The following is a 23710-nucleotide window of genomic DNA, read 5'->3' as shown; positions in this document are numbered from 1 at the left end:
CCCCCCCCCTTCCCTTTTCCCCTTCTTCCCCTTCTTCCCCTTCTTCCGGTGAAGGCCTAACACATGTGCCTGGATAGCCCCGATGCTATGGGGGCCTCTATCCGACCGTTACGGAAGGAGGCCCGTCTTCCTAGTCTGCTTGACCATCTTGATCGGGGCGTGTATAGGAATTGCTCTGATACCAACGAACGCTTTCTGGCTCTTGATTGTCCTCCGCTGTTTACAGGCTGCGGGGTGCGCCAGTACAATCGCCCTCGGTAGGAACTAGTCACCCAACCATGTCTTGACATTCTTCGACGCTGAAGAACTGACCTATCGGGTACCAGGTGCCGGTGTAATTGGCGACATCTCAACTCCTGAAGAGAGGGGAGGGTTCTTTGGAACGTTTAATCTCGGTCCTATGGTACGTATAGCTCCCAGAAGGCTCGTCAAAAGATTGCTGCAAAAAACATCTTTTGATACAATGATTGCTACAAATGAGTGCTATGTCCAAGGTATCAGGTGACTGACACGATTAGCTCTCACCCTGTATCGCCCCTGCGATTGGCGGTGCCCTCTCTGATAAACTTGGGTGGCGTTCCATTTTCTGGTTCCAAGTCATCATGGCTATCTGCTGCCTTCTCTTCATCCTCTTGTGAGTTCTACTTGCTGAGCTTGGCCATCACCCCTTCCCCCCTTTCCATGCAGGCATACGCCACCCTTTATCTTTACAGCCTACCCTAATCACTTCTCATCGTCACAGGTTCCTCCCAGAGACTCTTCGAAACCTTGTAGGCAATGGAAGTGTTTCCCTAGGCGGGGTTTACACCCCTCTCTTGCCGATCGTAGGTAGATCCCGAAGGAAGAACAAGAGCCAACGCAATAAGTCCGGTATTCGGCGATCAATCAACCCCTTCGTCATCCTCGTATATCCCGACGTTGCCATAACCCTCACCTTCACGGGCGTCGTTTACGCTGTCAACAACACCGTTGTGACGACAGTGGCCTCTTCCTTTGCCAAAGTGTACCCGTGGTTGTCTGAAACCGCCCTCGGCTTGTGCTATTTGCCTACGGGATTCGGCATGATCGTCGGCAGCACCGTCACTGGCAAATTTCTCGACTGGGAGTACGCCCGCATCAAGAAAAAAGTCGAGGCATCCGATGGTGCCATCTTGTTCCCGAAGGAGTATGCCCGTCTGAGGACTATGCCGGTGCTGTTGGTACTGTTCTCCGGTGCTGTGATAGCATGGGGTTTTTGCGTCGATCGAGGGGTTCATATCGCCGTACCTCTCCTTCTTCAGGTAGTCTGTAAGTTTTGCTCATGAGCTAGCCAAGTCGAGATTCTCACAACTGAATGCTTCTAGTGGGATACACATCCATTGCCATCCTTAATACTACAATGACTCTAATGATTGACATCTTACAAACAAGGAGTTCGGCAGCGACAGCATGTGTAAGTAATCGGTTCCTTGCAACTATCACAGAGCTCGGAAATACTAACCCTTGTCGTAGACAAACCTTGTAAGATGTTTATTGGCAGCCCTGTTGGTGGGCCTGATTGACAGGATGACGGCGGCCCTGCGCATCAGCTGGAGTTATGTTCTGCTAGGCGGCTTTTGTGCTCTTCTTCTGCCCCTCATGTATATCGAGATGAAAGTTGGGCCAAAATGGAGAATGAGACGAGATCTAAAGTCTGTGGACGATTAGAGGTGGACGAGGAGGGTTAGACGATGTGTATACAATACCAAGACCTAACATAGAAGGCATGCAGCCATCGACACAAGGATCATGCCATACTGGTGTCCAACCCGACTTCAGATGTGTTATTGCGTTCTCTTCTGATACAACATCGACATACTTGGAATCGAGATCGAAAATGTTCGCTCTCTGGATTTCCTCGCCGCGGTCACCGCACGCTTCGCCCACAACCTAAAATTCCACATTCGTCCAATCCGCCAGGCCCTGCGCGTGGAGGTCACCTCCGACTTGCCACACGGCTAGGGTCTTGGCCTTGAGCCAAAATGGGCCCGCATCGGCCATGTCGGGATCCTTATATTCGACTGCCGTCCATATGACGGGCACGCCACCCTCTCGGGCTGCCGCTACGAGCCTTGCTGCGCTCTCCGGGACGAAAGTGGCAGAGGGGTTCCCTGAGAGGTCGAGGGGCGAACTGGGAGTCGAGTAGGCCTTGCAGATGTCGACAAGGAGGAGGGCGGGCCGTGAACCCCAGCCCGTGCGGTTTCCGTAGCCGGACGCGGCGTATGATGCCGCCTCGGGGTGCGGGTGACGATTCTGTCCTGGTTCCGTCGTTGGCTGCTAGCTGTTGTAAGGGTGGAGGATTTGCCTGCCCCCTTTTGATTGATAGATCGTAGGCTAACATACAGCGCAGGCATAATTTTAATAAGTGCATGTCCTCAACGGAGATTCTGTGCATTCGCCGGCTGCGATCTGACTTCGACCTCGAGGCGGGCCCTGAATTGCGCAGCGTGCCTGTCTCCGCCCGTCTGCCGGGAACGGGTTAAATAGCTCGTCTCAAATCCATGGGAACCTGATTTCCTTACTCCTGCAATATGGCAATATAAGACCGTCGGTATGTTCAATGAATAGTTCGCCAAGGCAATACCTTGACATAGAGAATATTGAACAGCGACCGGTCGCCTTGTTGGAATAAAAGGCAAGGGTGCATTCCGCCCTGGAATTCCGCTCGGTGGGCGGGTCGCCCCTCACCAAAAACAGGTCTCGGGCATGCTTGACCGAGGTCACATGCCCGGGGTGGGCTTTGAGATCGTTGGAGGCTATCACGACACACCCGGCTGGGGAAGGGCAAGCCCAGCAACCTCGCGTTTCTAGTTGATCGTCCTTTTCCCCGGTCAGCGGTCATTTCCGGAGTGTCTATCCACTGCAGAGCCAGCTTCGACGTGGTCGCCGAGCCTCCGAACGCATTAACGGCCAAGGCCGTTTGAATAAAGCATGGGACCGGCGACATGATGCCAGGGTTCTACGGAATCCGAATCCGATCACGGTCCCGGGGGGTCGGCTGACACGGAACTAGCGGGGCAGAACGGAGCTAGAGGGGCAGCTCAATCGGTTCGCCGAATTCAAAACGCAGGAAAACCAGGAACAAAGAAAAAGGGGGCAGGATATGGAAAACCCCCGTGCCTCCTCCCGGCGGGAACGGCTCCAGCAGCACCTAAAGTGGATCAAACGCCCATAATCTCAAACGCTCCGGGCGGTAGTGGAGATCATCCACTCCGGTGCCCACCAGCCGTCCGCCCCGCCCGGCGCATCTCGGATCTACGGCACCGCCATGTCCATCCAGGAGGGGCCGCTATTCCCCATGGAATACTAGGCTGGCACGGCTGGGGGAGGGAAACCGCCCGTTCCTCCCTAATCCACGTCGTTTTCCGCTGTCATGTTCCTTCGCTTCCTTACCATTGGGACAAAAACCAAAACAAAAAAACAGACCTGCAAAATGCTGACCTTGCATGCACCCCCCCCTCCCCAGAATCTTATTTCAACACCCACCCAAACCTCTGCTCCGTCCGGGCTCGCTCCCCATCCCTCCCCCGCCCAAGAGCCCGATCAGAACGCCGGGTCGCCCTCACAGTCCGAGCTTTTTGGGTTTAAGCTTTTTCGGTTGCTAAATACACTACAGAACTACATCGACCAACCACACACTTTCCTCCTTACCTACCTACTCCAAGCCTATCGCTTTTCCTAACCCCAAGGTAAGGCACCCCTCGAACATCATCTGAAGTTCCCAACTGGGGAGAAGCCAGAAACAAAATAGCACACCCACCACTACCCCCATACGGACGAGTGAAACTTCAACCCAAGTTACAACCGGCATGACATTAACAATCCGAATCAAGGTCCTTGCCGCCCCCCCCCCCCCCCCCCCCCCCCCCCCCCCCCCCCCCCCCACCCCCCCCCCCGCCCCCCCCCCCCCCCCCCCACGGGAGAGAGAAAACTCCAACCCAGATACAAACCGCAGGAAATACACAACCCGAACCAAGGCCCTGCCCCCCCCCCCCCCCCCCCCCCTCCCCCGGAAACAAAACATCTTTAAACGTTCGCTCGGTGATCGTATCCATGCAAAACGGCTTGTCAAAGCGAAACATTCAAGAAAAAGAGCCCCAAGCAAAGAAGGAAACGTCTAATCTGGCTCGAGAGGCGAACCAATACCCCCAAGTAGGAAGCTCCATGTTCCAACCTCTCCCAGAATAAGAATGGCCCAGAAAACAAAGCATCCAATTTTTTACACGGAAACTCGGGTTGCCGAAGTAATCAGGAGTAAACATGTGGTATCGATTTTCTCCATGAATCCATTATATGAGCTTATATGCTCTTGTGTTAGTATTCAACCGTAGCTTAATATCATCCCAAGCTGACAAGAATTTCATGTCGTGTCAACAGACGGTTCACATAGCGAAGGGTAAATAAAGGGAAAAAACAAAGGCCCATGGAACTCCGCCACTTAAACCCAAAATGCTCGCCACATCATGCGAGCGTTGTACTGTTCGCACAAGAATATGCCTCGCGCAACCAAGTCTCGTTTTTTTGGCTGTATCTCAATGCATTGCAAAAGCATGACATGTAATCCCATCCATAACCATTAGTAAGACTTTCTCTATCCGTCACCCCCAACCAAGCCATTATACGCCGTAAATGAATAATCCAAGCTCGTGGCTTTAGATCTCTTCAAGAACTGTGCTGGGCTTCCACTCATTAGCATCGACGGTGGCTTCGGGATCGGTCCAGTTCACGGGCTTGTGAATGCGGAGGAGGCGGAGGAAGTAGTCCTCGACGACGAGCAGGTTCAGGAGGACGCCGTTGCAGTTCCAGGCGAGGCCGCAGACGATGGCGCCGGCGACAGCGTCCAGGACAAAGTGGTTAGCAGTCGCAACAATGGCGGTGAGGATCAGAGCCGGGTAGGCCATGCCGATGGCGACAATGGCAAATCGCTTCCAGGGACGCGAGCGGATCGAGGGGAGGGGTAGTGTCGCGACGGTGAGACCGATAAGCAGAGAGTAGCCAAAGTGCAGGGAAGGCATAGCAGCTGTTCAAATTTTGTCAGTAATCAAGCCATGGGATGGAATGTGGTTCCGGGGCCAAAACTCACCATACTGGTTGCAGAACTTGTTTGTCGTCCAAACACTACTCTCACCGGTGGAGCTGTGCACCGTGTCCACGAAGCCAAAGCTCTTGGACTCGCCGGCGTCGGGGCCCTTGTAGTTGGGGTCACTCAGCAGGCGGGGGGGCATGCAGGGCCAGAGAGTGAAGACGACAAAGGCCAGCAGGTTGCAGGTGGCCATGGTGCGGCGGCGAGCCTCGTACAGGGCGGGGCCGGCAGAGTTCCATCGAATGTTCTCGTTGCCGCCGAGCTTCGCGGAGACCGCGCGGCGCTTGCGGGTGGTGGTGATGTAGTAGAGGATGACCAGGAACAAGATGGTGCCGGGGATGTGGATGAAGGAGTAGATACGGTTGATCCAGTGCATCACTGTGGGCATCTGCAGGAAGTACTGCTGGACCGGCACCTCGATGAAGACGTGGAGGCGCTGCTCCAGGTGGATGAGTTGGAGTGCATGCTTGCGTGCCACGTCAACGGTTCCCTCGTTGAGAGTGAGCGCGGTGAAAGCGCGGCCGACTTGGTATACCTAGCAGTTGAGCATGTTAGACAGTGTTCGGGTAGGGTTCAGAAATGAAAGAGGGAAAAGTTGTTGCTTTCCCACTTACCCAGTAAATCAGAGCCCAGTACCAAGCTTCGACCAAAAAGGGAAACTTGCGGAGGACTCGGCTGAGCAATCGATCCTTGTACACTCTGGTGTTTGGTGTCGTGACAATGCGCTGATACCCAAAGAACTTGATCCTGCGAGAGCGTCGCGGGGGTTCTTCTTGCGGTGTCAACGTTGATGAAGAGTTCCAGGGGCCGAGGGTGAGAGAAGACTCTTCAGAGTCCGGGGTCGAGTTGCCGGAACGGCGCTCATCAGATCGCTTGTGCTCGGCATCGTCGAGGCCGGCGCCCTTCCATCCCAGGTGATCGTAGGCGTTGTTATCGCCAATGTTGCGGTTGAACCATGTTCCTCCAAACAGGAGGGTGATAACCACCAAGGGTTCTGCCACAGCACCGATACCCATACTTTCTTTCTTTCTTGTGTGACAGGCTGATGACGGAATAAACAGCCGACGATGGGGACAGTGAGAGAGGTATGAGGAGACTGGGGACTTGGCTACTCCAATGTCTGCTGCCGTGGTATTTGAGGGCGCGGGAGGTTCGGCAAGGGCCACAAGTCCTGAAGGCTAGATGCGGGTGGGATGGATCTGACAGACTCAGTCCACTGGTGTGGTGGGCCAAGGTCTAACGAGAAGGCGACCGGAAGGTCGGGGTACGTGATTTTAAGATTGTCCGTGTCAAAGGGGCGAATTGAATGTCTCCTGAGCTAACTGCGATTTTCTGGTGAAGACCACGGTGAGTATGGAGTAGAGAAGTAGTCAAAATTAAGAAGAAGTTGACTTGTCGAGCGGAAGGTGGAAAGGTAATCAATAACAAACGGGGGAGCTCGAGGTAGCGACGTTCATCACGCAGCATGGATCAGATGGAGCTGTTAATCATACCGTAATAGAACCTGGACTTTCGGCACACTTTGAGCAGAAAGCCCAGGCTCGGCACAACCCACCATGCTGGACCTTGACCGACCGTATACAGAGTTACCGGGTTGGTGGCCTTTGCCCTTGGGCAGCGAATCCAGCACATGCGGATCCTCCTCCAGGCTCCTCCAGGATCCTCCTCCTCGCAAAGTTCACTCTTCCACCTGCCACCCGCCACAGTCCACACCAGCGGGCTCCGCATGGCTCCGAGGTCCTGGGGAGGAACTTGAGGAACTCAAGCTCAAGCCGCGCATTCGATTCGAACCCACCCTGGTCCCTCGCAAAGGCCTCAAGTGGAAAGTGGATGGTGGGAAAGTTTTGCTGCCCGTGACCCTGTCCAAAATACGGAATTCTGATCTCTAGCCAATGGCGGGTTGTGGGCTGTTGGGGCGGATGGGCTGGGATCCCTGACGTGGACGAATCGCCCGCCAAATGCCGCGAGCGCCAAGGGTTACATCTTTTTTGGTGTGCGTCTCTCGCCCTGTGTGAGGTGAGCTTCTGCTTCGTTGGGGGGTGGACACCCGCGATTCCGTACCCAAACTTCAAAGACGTCGTTCAAGAGAGGGTGTGTTGTGGGTGGCCAACGGCTTGGGATGAGACAAGAGAGCGGAAGAGCTGAGAGAAAGACATCAGACGAATGTCGCGTGCTCGCTCAGTTGTTTGGCAGCTCGCCGTTTTGCTCTGAGTTCTGGGCTACCTGACGTAGTTTGTCCCGTCAAGCACGTCCAACCGCGAAACAAAGTCTCTTTCTTCCCGCGCTTCAATTGCTGCGTCATGCCTCGAAGCCTAGGTCCGTTCCCTTTTCCCGGAATCCAGCTTTCCTGAGTTCCCTGCGCCTTCATGCCTTTGCTTCCTGGAGGGGAACAAGTGCTCCGACGTCCGCTTAGGAAAGGCGGCTCTGTTTATCAATCAGGCGCGCGCCCGCGAAGGAGGCTGCGTTGGCGAATCGAAGATGACGAAGGCTTGCGACGAAGCACACGACACTGTACACTGACAGCCGACCAATCGAACAGGGGCCTGGGGACCAGGGTGGAAAGACTTGCATCCGCGACATCCGACAAATCCGTCTTGTCCTTCTGGAGATGGGTCCGTTCACAGCCCACCGCAGGCATTTTCCTCACTCGCGTCCAACGGTGGCACGGTGGGAAAAGAAAGGAAAACAAAACCCAGCAAAATTTTGTAAAAGAGAAATATTCCTTGTCACGGAAATTGAGCATCTGCTGTGTATTGCATGTCGCCGCTGGCATTCCGCTCCGCTCCCATCCCCCTCCCTTACCTCATGGTACCAGGGGCTCGTTGGACTTGCTGAAAAACCTTCATTACCGGCCTCGTCTGACAAACACGCGACCTCCACCATGACTGAAGACGTGTCCGGAGGTTGCGTACGTCTTTTCGCACGTCTCCGCACCTGAGATAAGGAATTTTGCATGCCACCGCCGTCGTGCTGGCCAGCACATGGGCGGAAAAGGAGTGGAAAGGTGACACAGTGATTCTCGCCGAATCCCAATCCTTCGCCCCTCCCCACGCTTCTAACGGGGTGTCGGCGTCCAACAGATGCCGCTACTACACAATTACTCAGTTTGCCCTTGATGAAAAATCTAGACAAGCCGACCTTAATTTCAATGAGCGCTGGGCGCTGGCATGCTGCTGCAGGTGGGTGGCTTCATTGATGGGAGGGGCCGGCGCACCCGCCCTTCAATGCGAGCTCGACAAATTGTCTTGGCATACATCATCACAATCCGCTATCGCTGACCCCGTGGTCGACCCATATTTTGCTTGGCGATCCTCGACCGAGGGAGACAAGGAAAGAGGGAGAAAAAAGGTTTGTGATGGTTGATAAGGTGGTACTGCCTCGCTGACTTTAGCGCCTAGCAAAGCTTCTTTGTAACAAGGCAGATATCTCTGGCTGGGGTTTTCGTGATATATGAGCAGTCGACGGACGCTGGTGATAATGTTCCGCCTCCCAGGGCGAAACGTAGTTTGACTTACCCAAGTCCCAGTGTAAGTAGTGTATGAGCCAAGGTCTTTCGGCGAACTTCACCTAGTCTGAATCAGGCACCAGTAAGTCGCTTTGTGTCATTTCCGCGTTTATGCCATGAACCCGGCCATCCCGCGTACTTCTTCTATCCCGTACGGACACTCTTTCAGCCCTGCACAGCGTCTCCGCATGCTAGCGAACGCCACAGCTCGCGACATCCGTTGGGCGGGTACCGAAGCACCAGCAAGTCAACGTCACCTTTGGAGTTTGGATTGCCGGATGGTCGGTGTAATGGCCAATCCCGGCCGGCTCTTGCGGGCACTCGCCATTAAGCTATCCCGTTCGAGATTTCTGGCCGGTCGGGAAGCTTACCCGCTCCGTTCCGCTATCTCCGGATTATTCAACCTACACATGTCGACCCCGGCGTCGGCGGGTAGAATCTCCGTCCCTCGGCGCCGAGTTGCACCAAGCCTTTTCCGCGCCGACTCCGCTGAGGTCGGTCACGTGTAGCCTTGGAGGAGCCGCAGGTTGATGACGAGAACGATTTGTTCGGTTACAATGGCCGACTTCTGCAGCATCAACAAGGACTGAAAATGGTGCAATTGATCTAGTGCGATAGAACATTGGTGCTGGCGGTAGAAACCTGAACTGACCCCTCCTCTCCTGTGTCTCTCACATGTGGAAGCGTCAACGGTACTGGAGGGTCCGACGACTCGAGCCGCGCGCCAGTTTTTCTCGCCACCCAACATCGTCTTCGCCCGCAGAGAAAGACATTGGTGACATCGTACCAGATAGAGACGTGGCGAGAGGCGACTGTTTATAGATAGGCTGGCACTTTCTTGTCATGAAATGAGAAATTGGCTCAAGCGGCCTTTAGGTATCCACTCTTGTTGGCCCAGCGCTCCCTTGTTCGGCCTGAGTATCGAAAGAGGCGTATACGTTAGAGAGTCAGTGTGACCTCACTGGACCATGATGAAAAGAATGGTCCATCGAACAGAGTATTCACTTTGCAATAGGGCCTACACATTGTTGGCCAGGAGAGTCATCGTCAATGAATTGTCAGTCGAGATACCAGCGTGCCGACGAGTAGCAGACTTCACGACCCCCTTGTTCAAGCCTGGTGCCTGAGAAGATGACTGTCCAATGGCGGACATGATCACCATAGCCTGGAGAAATGGATCGATAAAATAATGAAAGAGCTTCTAGTGCGAGCGGGAGAGGTGTTTGGCTGGCCGAATAGTATGTAGGAGTCAGCATCGCCGGGCGCTGGAGAAGGGTCAACTTTTGACGTCGTGGTCGAGTCCTTCCAGGTGAGCACATATTCTGAGGTGATGAATAGTAGCTTTCCATCGGGAGCAAATTCCAAAGCACAAGTCTGGTCATGTTACAGCCGATGTGTACACTACTGAGACCACCAGTGTGGAAACGGTCGTGGATGCCATCGGGTGTGTACCGAAATCGTCAATGAAGCCCGTAGAACTGGCCAAGAAAGCAGACACGCCGACTGCCAAAGATATGATATGCTTGATATGCCCCGACGGAGGTATATCCCCGCCAAGCTGCCAATTGGTCTTCGATTTCGAGTTGATTGACACAGGCTCCTTAATGGTATCAAAACCACTGAGGGGGTAGATACCTAACACCGTCCCAAGGTTATATCACCTCTAGATCTGGGGGAGGTTTCCAGTCTAATCGAACCTCGCTCACAAACTACCCGCTATTGCAGCTGGAACATGTAGTCTATAAACTCCTCGAGCGCGGTACAATACATCCACCAGCATTCGTTCGGAGGCTCGGAGGAGATTGGCGCAAAGACTTGAGCGAATGATGGGTCGGCACTTGGCCGAATGCGCGGTCTGGATATGTTTTGGCTCAGGATATTATTGCCATGAGAGTCCTTGAGATATCCAATGACCGATGTTAGCAGAGGGCAAAGATACCTTGTCGTTCCTCAGAGAGTCAGACCTGATGGAGCAGTTGACGGCGTATCAGCCTATCCCGTATCGATCCGCTGAAGAAGATTGCTTCGCAACTATCTTGTCCCGACTCAAATTTCCGGCATCACCAGCGCCACGTGTGCGGCTCGAGCCGAGGTGAGCTTGTCTTCGCAGGCATCGACTAGTCTCAACCGAACCTGGGTTCACCGGGAGATCGGAAATGCCTCCCTCGTGCCTTCATACTGATAGAAAACGGCCTATTCTGGTGCGATAATAACTATCGTCGTAGCCTCCGTGCGAGCTAGGCAGGCGCGTCTAGGTTGGGTGGGAAGAGCCCGAGAGCCCGAGAGCCGCCAAAGATGGCGGATATCATCGTCGAGAACGGAGTAGAGCCTCTGGTCTTGACCCCGATCGGTGATGGTGGGTTGAGTCCGGCATCTATCTCATTTCGGCGCTCCGGACGGGTGGTCTGAACGCTCCATCTTTTCAGCCATATCCAGGGCTATCGGCGGCAGACGGCGTGGCTATTGTTCGTCTCTTCAATAGGGAGGCGGGGTTGCAAGTCTCCGAAATGTCTGGCGCTTTGAGCGAATCTGGATCTTGTGCCGACACCGTTCTGAAGTCTAGCATGGATTGCCCCAGTACGAGTAGGTTACCAGAGCATCTTCGTTGAATGAAGAGTCGAGTGAGGTTCGGAAACGATGCAGCGTCGCCAAAATTCCAGGCGCCATCTTTCTCTGGCCGGACGCTATGCTCCTCGACATCAGTCACGCTGAACATTGAGACGGAGCATACGTTCCTTCCTGGTTGTAAAAGAGAAAATTATCGACCAGGCACGAACTAATTGCATACCTCTGGAGTGCAATCAGTTGTAACTTGGGCACCCAAGAGGCCCGAGCGTGGCACGATGGTCGGTCGTTGGGTAGGATTCGTGGATGGAACTCTCGAAGATGTCGGTGTCTCACAATGAGTGGTCATTGGAGCCGCAAACACTTCGCGCTGGCGTGCCACATGATACTTGGGGGCCAAGGCGTGGGGGCATGTCAAGGAGGGGCACCAGAAGTCAAGTCTGACAACAACAAGAGGCTGAGGTTGAAGTTTTTCGAGAGAAGAGGGAAACCCTATCACAATGCATGAGGTAGGGTGCCTACCTAGTTAAATTACATCAGGGACCCTTAGAGATACGTGGTGTTCATCTGATGACAACGTGAGGCGCGGATGTGGCCAGGGCAGGCACCTGCAGTTTGGAGGCTGCATGAAATGCAGGAACCAACCTGTGGTCGGAGGCAGGAGGGCGACATGGTCGAGGCCAGGTTCCCAAAGTGAAAGAGCTGCTGTGCGAGAAGTCGGTCGCGGGAAGGAGGGGCCCGCCTCGGTACTTTACACTCGATGCGGTACGTACTGCCACATGTAGCTGGAGTCCAGACTGCTTTGGGCCTAATTGGATGCATGCCTACGCCCGGACCAGAGGCGGCACGGTTGTGACCAACCACAAGCTTTTTTAATGAATCAGAGGACCCACTTGTTTAATGGTTTGAGAAAGCAGAGACACGTTCATGCGTCACTAACCTCGAGTCAAACTGGGCAAGAAACGATGAAATGTATTACAAGCCACGGCTGATTCGACGGACGGGCACAACAAACGCTCGGTCGGTCCCTGGAAAGCCGTCAGCTACTGAGAGAAAGCGGGCAAAAAAAGAGAATGAAAGATTAGCGACGGCCTAGATTTCTTGGCTTTGATTAGCGGCCAAGCGCGATGTTATTGAGGCAGTAGCTGCTGCCCAGGACAACGGACGGGCGTGATGGCTTGCAGCAGTCACATGCTTAGGTAAAATAATACTGATACTCTAATCAATACTATTTTGCAGAATGAGGCCAGGCAAGTCGTCTCTGGCCGCCATCATATGTCTTTCGGTGTTTGTCTGTGCTCTTGTTTTTGTTTTCTTTCCCACCTGGCAGAGGTTTAAATAGGGTCCAGGGTCCAAGACATGGAGCCTGCACCATAAAGGTTGGGCGGATTGAGTTAATTGACAACGGGATTCTCAGGCGTTCGGTTCGTGTGCCGCTTCTGCTTGAATCGGTTTGAGACGGGATGGGACGTTCCCTGCTGTGATGGAATGATTTGCATAGAATTGAAATGACAATTGCTTCCTCCCCCAAAAAGTCAATCAAGTCGTTGAGCAGCTCCTCTTGACTCGATGGGACCCTGGCCGCAGCGATCGCAATCCCGTCTGGTCTTTGTCTACTAATTTTGGCCTTGGCTCTAATGAGGGCAAACACGCGACATACTAGATGGGGTCGCAAGGGGGACGTCATGTCATTGAATGAAATGAAACATGTTTTGTACCTCCAGTCGGTCACCACTGGACATGCTGTGCTATTCCAAGTACCAAATGTCATGTTTTCATTCATTGTTCGCAGCTCATAGCAAGCAATGAATGTAATTGATAGACTCTAGGTAGGTAAGGTACCTTAGGTACGGTTACATGTGTACGTACCGTATCCGTAGTACAGCCTCGGATTATTTTATTGCATTCCTTCCTGATTCCACGGCCGTTCCTCCCCCGTTCCAGGTTCCTCTGGTTGATGAAAGATCTGTGCGCACCCTGCCAGGCCCACCACACCTCGTGCTCTTCATCTTCATCTGACCAATGGGACTGCAGCCTAGCCTTAGCCCAGCCCAGGTCAGTTCTCCCCAAGCCTCTCCACCAACCACTCACAGTAAGGCTCAGGCACATACACACAACAGACAGGAGACGTTCCTTCCTTTTCCTGTCAGTCCCTGCCGTGTGCTTCAGGGGCTCTTGCTTTAGGTTGGTCTGGGCTTACCGTATGCACCTTACTGCTCAATGCGCCGCTGCTGCGCGCTGCGCGTCCCAATCCTCATTGCTCATTGCTCGTTGGTCGTGCCAGAAATTCTTTACATCCAGCCCGGGACAGTCCAAGGACAGTTTGGTGTCTCTCATGGCTTTTTCTTACCTCCCTTTTCGCTCTGTCTACCATTTCCTTCCTCCCTTGATTCATCTGTCTGTCTACCCAAAGCAGCAGTAGTCAGCCGTTGAACCCGTCCTCCGCCGCTCTGATCTGATACACGATCATCACAGCGCAAGTAGGAAGATACGGCTTGGATTCCCTGAGCACGATACGACCCTTCAACGACTTTGTCGCTTTCTTTTCGCCGTTTGCCTGCAATCATATTCATTGTTGATACCCCGTTCCCATCCCCAGTCCAATCACCCACCCACCGGGCCCCCTCCTCCTATCCCGACCCTCTTCTTCTCTCCTAGGCCGGCCGAATTTCCCTGCGAGAAAAATTACGGATACCCATTTGCTCCATTCGCCTTCACACGAACTCTACAGTAGAGACTCGAGTCACCATATAGACGTCGGTGCTGCGAGCAACATATCGCAAGTCTTTTTGTCCAGCTCCAGCAAGTAGCGCCTACCCCCTCACCCATCGATTGATCTGCGCCTTTTATCGCACGTCTCCCGCGTTCCGTGTCCCCACGTAACCACTTTATCGGGCTTCTCAGCCGGAACCACGCGAATTCGGCCCGTGTCTGTTGTTCCTGATGAAGCGATAGTCGATCGTCTCCACGAGGCCACCTCAGCACGACGAGCAGCCCTGCCAGGGTCCCACAGGTTCGCGACAGATCATCATCCTCCCAGGCCCTTCGCTGTGCGATCTGGACCCTTTGCTAAGCTGCATCTGACACAGGTTTACCGGTTTACGTCGCTCCCGCCCTCTCCCCTTCCACACGCCGACCACGTCTTTGCACCCGTCGTCGACGAACCGAGCCTTCAATGCCCTGGCAGCCTCTTCCTCGCATCGCCTTCGCCGTCGCGACGTATCCCTTCGCGGCCTCGGGCCCGGCCGACCTTCCACTAGAACTCGGCGATGAGCTGTACATCATTGAAGAAACCCCGGACGGCAACTGGCTGCGTGGCTATTTGGTAGCCCCGCCCAGTCTGCTGGCCGGACTGACATCCGTCAAGGGCCAGACACTCGAAGCCCGCGTTTTCAGCGGCATCTTTCCTCGGAGTTGCGTAGAGGTCCGCGAGGTCTTGGGCGAATCCGACGACACGGAGGAGCTGGAGGATGCCACAAGTGACGATGCTGCTGCCGCTGGCGATGTCCAACTCGGGAGCGACTCAGGAAAGAGCGGATTGACGCCGACTGCCACCGACAACCCCAAATTAAAAGAAGGCCACAAATCTCTAGGAAGCTCACGAGGATCCAAGGGCTCCAGAATCGAGATCAAGGGCCGCAAGCCACTCAGGGAACTCCCCAATGGCACTCAGGGCCGACTGTCCATCCCCGTCAAGCGCGACCCCGATGCACCGCGACCTGCCGCACCCGTACCGATGCTCAAGATTGGCGACGAAACCCCAACATCGGCAGCCGAACCGTTGATTGACGAAATCGCCAGCTGTCTTCGCGAGTGGCACTCAACCAATCTACACGGCCTACTCCTGTCTCGCCAGTACCCTCGTCTGGAGAAGCTATCACAGTTGATCCAGACACTTAACCTCAGCAGACAGCAATTCCTCCACAACGTTCTCACACGGCACGAATATGACAAGTTACGGGAAAAGACAGTTTGGGACCTGGTGCGTGTTAATAAGCTCTGCGGAGGGGAGGTCATTGTCCGAGATCCTGCAGACCGTGGACGAGTATTGACGGGCGACGACTCGGTAGTAGACATTACCAAATTACAGTCCGTCATGAGCGTCCTGGATGCACCACCGGTGCCGACCGTAGAACCGACGGCCTTGCACCACCTGCTCGTTGACGTCAAGGGATTTGCCGGCGCGTCTGCGGAGGAGACATCACTAGTAGTCTACCTCGTAGCAAAGCCTTTGGGAGGCCAGGCAGCCACTCTTACCGAATGCTTCATCATCGACATACCACCTGGCGGAACGATAGGAAGCCTTGCAAAATCGGGTCAAACTCGAACAATATTCGCCGACCTTTCTGCGCAAGATATTGGCGACGTTGCATCGGCGGAAACCGATTTGTACCTCGTCGTCAAGGTGCGTTCGAGCCAGCAAGTTATTCCCAGCGGAAAGCCGGATTCTCGTTCTGGCGCCAAGTCACAAGGTGGAGGATATCCCAAAGATCCCGCACAGCCACCCTCCTCGAGTGGCAACAAAGCTTCTAGGAGAAGTCTTATGTGGGGATCCAAGAGCGGTCGCTCAGCATTTTCAAGAGGGAATGCCACACCGAAGCTTGAATCGTTAACAGAGCAGCCCGAGGGTCGCCCGCCGACACAGGACGAGAGTCAAGACAGCGCCGCACCTCCCAGCACTGCTGGCTCCAGACCGCGCGGTTCGTTTGATGGCGGGTCAGGTTTCCACATGGCGGAAAGGACGGTGGGCATTGGTGTTCTCAAACTCAACGCGGTCATGAAGCAGGACGAAGACGTTGAGCAGGTTGTGAGCATTTGGTCACCATCACCAACACTCCCGACAGAGAAGCAGGGCTTCCACGAGGAGTGGGACACCCTCATTCGAGACCTGATGGACAGCAAGAGTGGGCATTACGAAAAGTCGCGCCGAACCGAACGAGTGCAGGTGCATCTCAAGTCTTTCAATCACCCCGATGTGGATGCGCTGGTCAAGATAACACCAACAATGCTGGCTGGCATTCGCAAAACAAACAAGATGGGTTTCTCTGGCGCGCCCACAAAAGCTAGATCGGACATTTACATTACTCTTGATACTGCTGCGCTTTCTAAGCAAAATCTCTTGTCCAGATATGCAGGAAACCCAACCACACTCTCCGGTAGTGTACACGGAAATAACCTACAGGTTACACTGGAGGTACGAAGAACAGGCGGGGAGAAGATCCCGAACTGCATCTATTCTGCGTCCAACACTGAAGGAATTACCACGTGGAAGTCTGTAGTCGTTGAGAAGGGGGAGCACTGGAGCCAGACTGTCCGACTTGCTGTTCCACCAGAAGATGTGTTCACTTCGCACATAGTCATGTTTCTATCCGACATGCCGCATGCTCCGTTCGCGGTTGCCCACATGCCACTGTGGAACCAAGAGGCCTTTGTTCGAGACGGAGCTCATGCCCTACTGTTATACAAAACGGATGAGTTTACCTCGGCGGCACAAGCTGGCCCGACCGGCAAGGGGGGCTATCTGTCTCTGCAGTGGAGTGCCAGAGGAAACGATGAACACTCGTCCGAGGTCACCGGCCCTCTGGCTATTCTTCGTGTCGACACCTATCTGTGCAGCACACGATTCTCTCAGGATCGTATCGTGCTGGGGTTGCTCAAGTGGAAAGAGGCTCCCAAGGAGGATATCCCCATGTTGCTGAAGCATCTCATCTTCGTTCCCGAAATCGAGGTCGTCAAGCTCCTTAGCGACGTTCTTGATGCCCTCTTTGGGGTCTTAGTGGAACATTCGGGCAATGACAAATACGAAGACCTTGTGTTCACTGCACTGGTTAGAGTCCTGGGTATTGTCCACGACAGGCGTTTCAACCTTGGTCCGCTCGTCGACCACTATGCGGAGAACCGCTTCAACTATCCGTTTGCTACAGCTTGTCTCGTGAGATCCTTCACTCGTCTTTTGGAGAAGCCTACTGAGGCCCAAACGTCAAGAAAGCTGCGCTCCACCTTCAAGGTAGTGCGACACATTCTCAAGTTCATCACCCATGCTCGAGGACAGCAAAAGGCGAAGGAAGCCGGGATAGGTATCACGACTTCGCACTCCGCCCCTGGTTTCACTCGAGAATTGAGGAACATATTCAAGGCTCTGGACTCTATGATGCGCAGCAACGCTCCTGTCCTTGTCGGCAGTCAGACTTTGGCCGTCCAACACTTCCACACCTGGTTACCGGAGCTGACAGGACTCCTGACAACCGAGGAAATTTTGCACATTGCTATCGACTTCCTCGACTCATGCTCGCTTGTTAAGGGCAAGCTGGTCCTGTACAAGCTTGTGCTAATCATCAACTACTCCAAGCTGGAGATTTTTTCGCATCCCGAACAAAAGTCAGCCCTTACGGCCAACACCGTCCGATGGATTGCACCTCACTGGGGTCATACTGAAGACGTAACGGATTCCTGGAAGGAACAAGTTCGTCTTTGCTGCTCAATCCTCGCTGGTCAGATCGACAATCTAGGCCCTGAGATTCCTGACTATCTCCCAAAGATTCTTGATTCCTACCTGTCCATCGTGGCCACTCCGAGCAAGCCTTGCAGCCGTTTGTCACTTCTTTTCCCAACTTCATACCCCTTTCCCTCCAAGCCCATTGCGGAGGAATCTACTTTTGACGAAGCGTTGGTTGAGCTTTCTGCAATTTTGTCGGCAATTTCCAATTCCCCTAGCGGCATGCAGCTGGAGTTAACAGAAGGCGACCTAACGGCCCTGCTCGAAAATACTCTTCGCGTACACATGAGCATCTTGATGGGTGAAGCATTCCCGCACGAATGGTTGAGTGTCTACATCTATCACCACAAATCCACGATGCGAACCTTGCAGTACTTGTCCAGCATACTGCTCGAGTCTTTCCTCCCACACCCCGATGAAGCCGAAAACTTCAACACGGAACTTTGGAAGATGTTTTTCACGACAATGCTCAAGCTTGTCGGCAGCCCATCACTAGCTCTGGAAACCTTCCCTGAGCAAAAGCGCAGGGCGGTCTGGAAGATTGCTGGCGACGTGAGGGAGCATGGCGCTGAGCTGCTAAGGCGAACTTGGGAGGCCATTGGCTGGGAAACGAGTAGTGACGAGCGTGCACGATATGGTTTGTCCAAGATGGGGGGCTATCAGGTTCAATACGTCCCCACCCTGGTCGGTCCTATTGTCGAGCTTTGTCTTAGTGTTCACGAAGGTTTGCGACGCATGGCCGTGGAGGTATTGCAGACGATGATTGTCAGCGAGTGGACCCTGAGCGAGGACCTATCCGTCATCCAGACTGAGATGATCGATTGTCTCGACCACTACTTCAAGTCCAAGCCCCTAACCGAGAGCATCTTGCAGAAGCTTTTTGTTAACGAGGTCCTGGAGCGATTTGCGCCGCTATCAACCGCTCCCGATGAGCCTCTGTATGCTGGCATTCGCGACCTGATGGAGACTGTCGACGAGTTCCTCGACCTTCTTGTTGCGGTGCATAGCAGCGATAACACGAGCGAAGCAACCCATCTCATCAACCGATTACGCTTGATGGAATTCCTCCGCGACATGCAGAAGGAGGAAATCTTCATCAGATACGTCCATCAGCTGGCTCTTCTTCAGGGCGAGGCGAGAAACCATTGTGAGGCTGGTTTGGCGCTTCGTCTTCACGCGGACCTCTACGACTGGGATCCTACGAAGCAAGTCGCCGCCTTGGATGACCCAGAATTCCCTATACAGACTTCGTTCGAGCGCAAGGAGCGGATCTACTTCGACATGATCAAGCATTTTGAGGAGGGCGAGGCCTGGACTAGCGCATTGGCTGCATACCAAGAACTGCGGATTCAGTACGAGAGCAACATCTTCGATTTCGCCAAACTGGCCAGGACTGAGCGAGCCATCGCCACGATCTACGAAACGATTTCAAAAAGCGACAAGCTGGTACCCAAGTACTTCAAGGTTGTGTATAAAGGACTCGGCTTCCCCTCTAGCCTCCGTGACAAGGAGTTTGTGTATGAAGGTTCCCCAACAGAGCGCGCCTCCGCCTTCACAGACCGCATGCAAGAACAGTACCCATCCGCTCAGATCGTCACTGGTGGCGATGTCGACGATGTCGAAGGACAGTTCCTGGTCGTTTCCGCCATCACACCACACCGCGATCTGTCGCATCAAGTCTTCCAGCGAGCTCGCGTCGCACAAGTTATCCGCGATTATCTCGTATCCGCACATCCTCAGAGCTTCTCAGTGTCATCCAAGCGCAGCACATCTGGCCCTGTTCAGGAACATTTCGCGGAGAAGATGGTGTTCACCACTGCCGACCCGTTCCCGACCATTCTTCGACGCAGCGAAATCGTGCACACTGAAGAGATCAAGCTTAGTGCCCGCCAGACCGGCTTGGAGCGGATTGTGAGGAAGACCCAAGAAATGACGGTCATCGAAAAGCGAATAACAGAAGGCGACGAAGAAAACGCTCAGCTGCTCGTGGACGCAGTGAGTGTGTCGGTCAACCCAGATTCCGAAAACAGTGTGGCCTGCTACCGCCAATTACTGCCGTCCCGTGCGGAACCTGAGGAGCACGAGGATGATGAAGATGATGACGAAGAAGAAGAAGAAGAAGAAGAAGAAGAAGAAGAAGAAGAAGAAGAAGAAGAAGAAGAAGAAGAAGACGAGGGTGCCATTGAGCTTGATCCCCAAGACAACGCGATCAAAATGGCCCTAGTGGATCATGCAATCATGATCAAGCGGTGCCTCGCAACTTTCTCCAGAAGTTCGAATGAAAACCTCAACGAAAGGCACGAGGAACTTCAACGATGTAAGTCTTTAATGCTCATCACCACGCGTCTAGCCGCTCCATGCTAATCATCCACAGACTTCGAAAGCACCTTTGCACCTGAGATTGCCCTCTTCGCTCCTCAGCAGCCATCCCGCGAGTCCGCAAATGCTTCGCCGACTTGGAGACGGTCGTCGCCATCTACAGAACAAGCGTCCCCTCAACCGCAGAGCATTGCCGGCAACATGACGAACGGAGTGGCTGCCGAGGAAGTATCGACCGTTCAGCCAGTTGCCATCCGCCCAGGGCGTGGCGCGCGTCTAAGCTTCTTGGGCGGCCGTAAGAAGGAATCCCCGGTGTTGCAACAGACCAACAGCGACCCTCAAACGACCTCGGAAACAGAGGACACTGTAAGCCACCGCAGCCGAAGCTTGAGCAAGACACAAGACAACGCAAACAACACAAGCAACACAAATCGTCGTAGCAGCTTCTTCCGAGCTCCGTCGAGCGACATACCGCGGATTCTGGGTAGTAACGATGCCGCCAGCGAATGGGTGACGGACTCTGGCGGACGACGCAGTTCCGATGCGGGAACAAACTTGGCAGAGAAGGAGCGGGAATATAAAGACGAACGGCCTGCAGATGGCCTTGGCATCGTCAAACGTGGAAGCGTCAGAAAGAGGCTTAGCATGCTGAAACTTGGCAAGAAGTCTACTAAGGGTAACGGTACCATGATCAGCGTGCACGAGGAGTAGGACTTCACGGTAGCGGCCGAGCAACTTGGTTACATGAACAAGACGACGGGCGAGTGGCAATACCCAGTGTCATGATGGCACACACGTAGAGGAGCATCTGCTTTCGGTCCTTCAAGGACAGGTCGATGAACACGGTTCTCATGCTTTTTGATCGGAGTGCCTCTCCATGATTGCATTCGGGAGGCCCAGATTTCTTTGGGCTTTTTGCAATTTGTACACACGGGGAACGGTCGGCGGAATGGTGTTCTGGATATGTATCTGTAGGATCCTCCTTCATCTGCATGGCGACACAGCGCAGCAGATACAGCTTTTTTTTTTTCAGGTTCTGTTTGTGAATAATAATACCTGGCCTCACACCTTGTGTGTGCGGAAGCCCAAATTATTCTGACCTAACTGTGTGTCTTACTGTGTCTGGTCATCGCAACTCTCAACTCTTCACCTCTCTATCTAATGTCTTCCCCAGCTTTCTACGATTGTCACAAGTGAGGGTCCAAAAGTCAAGTACTGAATAGACTTGACTACATCGTAAAGTCAGACCTCTCGCAATTTCACCGTTGACCGTGCTAACCCAAATGCGCAACGGCGTGTGTTTCCGCATGGGAGTTGGCAGCGCCCACCCAAGCGTTCCAATTGTTCATTCCTCCATGATCGCACTCTGTCGTGATGGGCCGCCCCTGCACCTGAGCAACGACGTCTCCGCCACGGTGCACAGTGACCACAACCTCGCCAGTCCGGCCGTTGAACGGCGCGCTGCCATGATAGACCCCGACGCCGCCCCGGGGTACACCGTCGTCGTCCCAGGTCGCCTCCTCGGCGACCCCGCCGACGCTGACCGTCACTTGCGCGGGGCCCGTGAGCAGCGCGGAGAAGATGATTTTGTCCTCCATGATCTCGGCCGGGTGGAAGAGTTCTTGGCCATGGCTGCTGGTGTTGCCCGTCGTGCCGCCCGCATCGCCGGCGTGACCTGGGTGCAGGCGGTACCAGGTGACCAGCCCTTCCCGGGTGAATGTGGCGTTTCCGTATTTGTAGAGGTCGATGAGGAAAGGGAGGAGGAGGCGCCAGCCGTCGTGGGGCATGTCGCGGACGTAGTTGAAGGGGGCTTTGCCGTATTCAAAGGCGCCGAATTGTTTTTCGTGTAGGGGGCCTATGTAGTGGGATTCACCAAAGTCGTTCCAGGTGAGCTGTTTTTGTTGTGTTTGTTCACAGTCAGAAATCCATTCCCGCGGACTCGAAAAAAAAAATTGCGTACGTAGGTCGCACCATCTCATCACTCACAATTTGCACATATTCAGGCCTCATGGCTAGAATCTCATTCCACCGGTCGTTCCACAGGTCGTCGCCCTTCCACGCCCAGTTCTTGTTCCAGGTGGGCAGGTTTGTGTAGAACCAGGGGGAGACGGCGACCATGTAGGGGCGATGGGGCCCCAAGAAGTGCCGGTACGAGGCGTCGAGCCCCTCGTCCATCTTGCGGGTGTTGCCGTGGGGCCAGGCGGCCCAGCTGAAGAGGCCGTCGGTGACGCCCGTCTTGAGCGCGTTCTCGGCGCCGACGGAGGAGAAGGAGGGGATGAAGAAGCAGCCCGTCGCGGCCTTGATCTCGTGCCAGTCTGCGGCGTTGCCGACGCCTTCAAACGTTGAGACGACGGGCTGCCAGCCGCGTTTGAAATAGGCTGGAGATGGGCCAAACTTTGGGAATGTGCAGTTAGCATTTTTTTCTTTTTTTGCTGTCCTCCTCGCATGCACCAGCCTTTGCTGGGAACTTACTCTGCTAACGATCTCAATGACGCGCTCCTTGGGCCATGCCCCGGCTCCCTCGTAGTCGAACGACAAGAGCAGCTTGAAGCCCGTCTGCTCGGCCGCGGCGAAGACGTCGGGAAGCCTGACGATGGCCTCCTCGTGGATACCAAAGTTCAAGACAAAGGCATCAATGTGCGCTTGTTGGGCTAGACCAATGTCGACCTTGTACTCGTCGACGGTATATTCACACGTGTTACTCAGCTGGGTATCACGCGTCAGTCACTGCTCATCCGATTTTCACACGTGGGAGGCCTCCGAATGGTGGACGCGTCGCCCCCTGGGCCGGGAAATGACGAACCATGAAATGAGCAAACACTGCTCGCTCGAAGCCCTGGTGCGGCGGCTGTTGAGGGGGATCGTACTGCTGCTGCTGCTGCTGCTGTTGCTGTTGAGGCTCATCGTCGCCGGTGATGGAGGCGATCTCGGCCTCAATTTTTTGCTTTGCTTCCCTGAAGAATTTCCTCATGATGATTGTTTGCTGCGTTTTGGATGTTCAGGAGTGAAAGTGAGAGCCCCCTCGCTCGCTCACTCACTCAGCAGTGACGCGCGCGCCCGCTGCATCTACCGCTCCAGTTAAAATGACACGTGTGAATGGCGAAGCTTTCAGACTTGGCAATAGAAAGAAAGGGTCGTTGTGTTGAGGCTTTGTAGACCCATCTCTGCGTAACCGAGGGCTTAGCAGCATTCCGAGTTATCCGGACTTGGTCTTGGGTATGTGCGATTAGAGAGGGTTTTTTCTTGATGGTTTCCTTTTGATATCGGACGGGTTGTGTGTTTTGCAACCCCAAATTTGCTCGCTGCGATGTCTGCATGATTTCTCAGTCACACTTATTAGCGCGTTGCATAGCACTGGTTCAGCGGGCTACGGGTTCTGAGTCGTGGTTTAAGCGTCAGACGGCGGCTGAATCCGTTGGGTGGTTGGCTGCTATTTTTATCGCAACAGGACCCAGCCTGGAAGACAAGTAGCTCGGCAGTGCACAGCATCCGAACTTGATGATAAACATATGACAACAGGTAATGAATGGGATGTAGGAGTGCGCGTGAGTGGTTACAAGCTCGGTGAAGGAAACTCAAGAGGGCCAGTCCAACGCAGTTGAGATTATAATGTTTCCCTGTCTGAGATAGCCTTTCTGACGCCTTTCCGGTCTACCAATGTCAACCAACACAGCACACACAGACAGCACACTGAGTAAGTCAGTTGGTGGTCACTGCTGGTATT

The 23710-nt window shown here is 54.1% G+C and overlaps 8 protein-coding genes across 8 annotated transcripts; 3 read left to right on the top strand and 5 right to left on the bottom strand.

Annotated features, from left to right (window-relative positions):
• Window positions 1–82: 82 nt before the first annotated feature.
• On the top strand, window positions 83–1686 carry CORC01_14260 (uncharacterized protein; the record flags this gene model as incomplete). Its single annotated transcript, XM_022625871.1, has 6 exons — window positions 83–257; window positions 327–403; window positions 519–634; window positions 833–1287; window positions 1344–1432; window positions 1492–1686. The coding sequence occupies 6 exons, from the start codon at window positions 83–85 to the stop codon at window positions 1684–1686; spliced, it is 1107 nt and encodes a 368-aa protein (XP_022467625.1).
• Window positions 882–1565, bottom strand: CORC01_14261 (uncharacterized protein; the record flags this gene model as incomplete). The annotated part of the gene is made up of 2 exons (XM_022625872.1): window positions 882–1285; window positions 1481–1565. The coding sequence occupies 2 exons, from the start codon at window positions 1563–1565 to the stop codon at window positions 882–884; spliced, it is 489 nt and encodes a 162-aa protein (XP_022467626.1).
• A 222-nt stretch (window positions 1687–1908) lies between the features above and the next one.
• Window positions 1909–2372, bottom strand: CORC01_14259 (uncharacterized protein; the record flags this gene model as incomplete). Its single annotated transcript, XM_022625870.1, has 2 exons — window positions 1909–2295; window positions 2358–2372. 2 exons carry the CDS (start codon window positions 2370–2372, stop codon window positions 1909–1911), a joined length of 402 nt encoding a protein of 133 aa, XP_022467624.1.
• Window positions 2373–4670: 2298 nt separating this feature from the next.
• CORC01_14258 (uncharacterized protein) lies at window positions 4671–6117 on the bottom strand (the record flags this gene model as incomplete). Its single annotated transcript, XM_022625869.1, has 3 exons — window positions 4671–5038; window positions 5102–5636; window positions 5716–6117. 3 exons carry the CDS (start codon window positions 6115–6117, stop codon window positions 4671–4673), a joined length of 1305 nt encoding a protein of 434 aa, XP_022467623.1.
• Window positions 6118–6571: 454 nt separating this feature from the next.
• On the bottom strand, window positions 6572–6829 carry CORC01_14257 (uncharacterized protein; the record flags this gene model as incomplete). Its single annotated transcript, XM_022625868.1, has 1 exon — window positions 6572–6829. The coding sequence occupies one exon, from the start codon at window positions 6827–6829 to the stop codon at window positions 6572–6574; it is 258 nt and encodes an 85-aa protein (XP_022467622.1).
• A 1269-nt stretch (window positions 6830–8098) lies between these two features.
• CORC01_14256 (uncharacterized protein) lies at window positions 8099–8464 on the top strand (the record flags this gene model as incomplete). The annotated part of the gene is made up of 1 exon (XM_022625867.1): window positions 8099–8464. A coding segment is annotated over one exon (366 nt), but the record flags the coding sequence as incomplete, so codon positions are not given.
• Window positions 8465–14346: 5882 nt separating this feature from the next.
• CORC01_14255 (SH3 domain-containing protein) lies at window positions 14347–20697 on the top strand (the record flags this gene model as incomplete). Its single annotated transcript, XM_022625866.1, has 2 exons — window positions 14347–19984; window positions 20042–20697. The coding sequence occupies 2 exons, from the start codon at window positions 14347–14349 to the stop codon at window positions 20695–20697; spliced, it is 6294 nt and encodes a 2097-aa protein (XP_022467620.1).
• A 563-nt stretch (window positions 20698–21260) lies between these two features.
• Window positions 21261–22957, bottom strand: CORC01_14254 (glycosyl hydrolase family 71; the record flags this gene model as incomplete). The annotated part of the gene is made up of 4 exons (XM_022625865.1): window positions 21261–21878; window positions 21973–22380; window positions 22459–22692; window positions 22790–22957. The coding sequence occupies 4 exons, from the start codon at window positions 22955–22957 to the stop codon at window positions 21261–21263; spliced, it is 1428 nt and encodes a 475-aa protein (XP_022467619.1).
• Window positions 22958–23710: the final 753 nt, after the last annotated feature.

The sequence above is a fragment of the Colletotrichum orchidophilum genome, assembly GCF_001831195.1.
Source record: "Colletotrichum orchidophilum strain IMI 309357 chromosome Unknown Scaffold_260.1, whole genome shotgun sequence".
NCBI classification, from domain to species: domain Eukaryota; kingdom Fungi; phylum Ascomycota; class Sordariomycetes; order Glomerellales; family Glomerellaceae; genus Colletotrichum; species Colletotrichum orchidophilum.
This window is presented reverse-complemented; position numbering and strand designations above follow the sequence as displayed.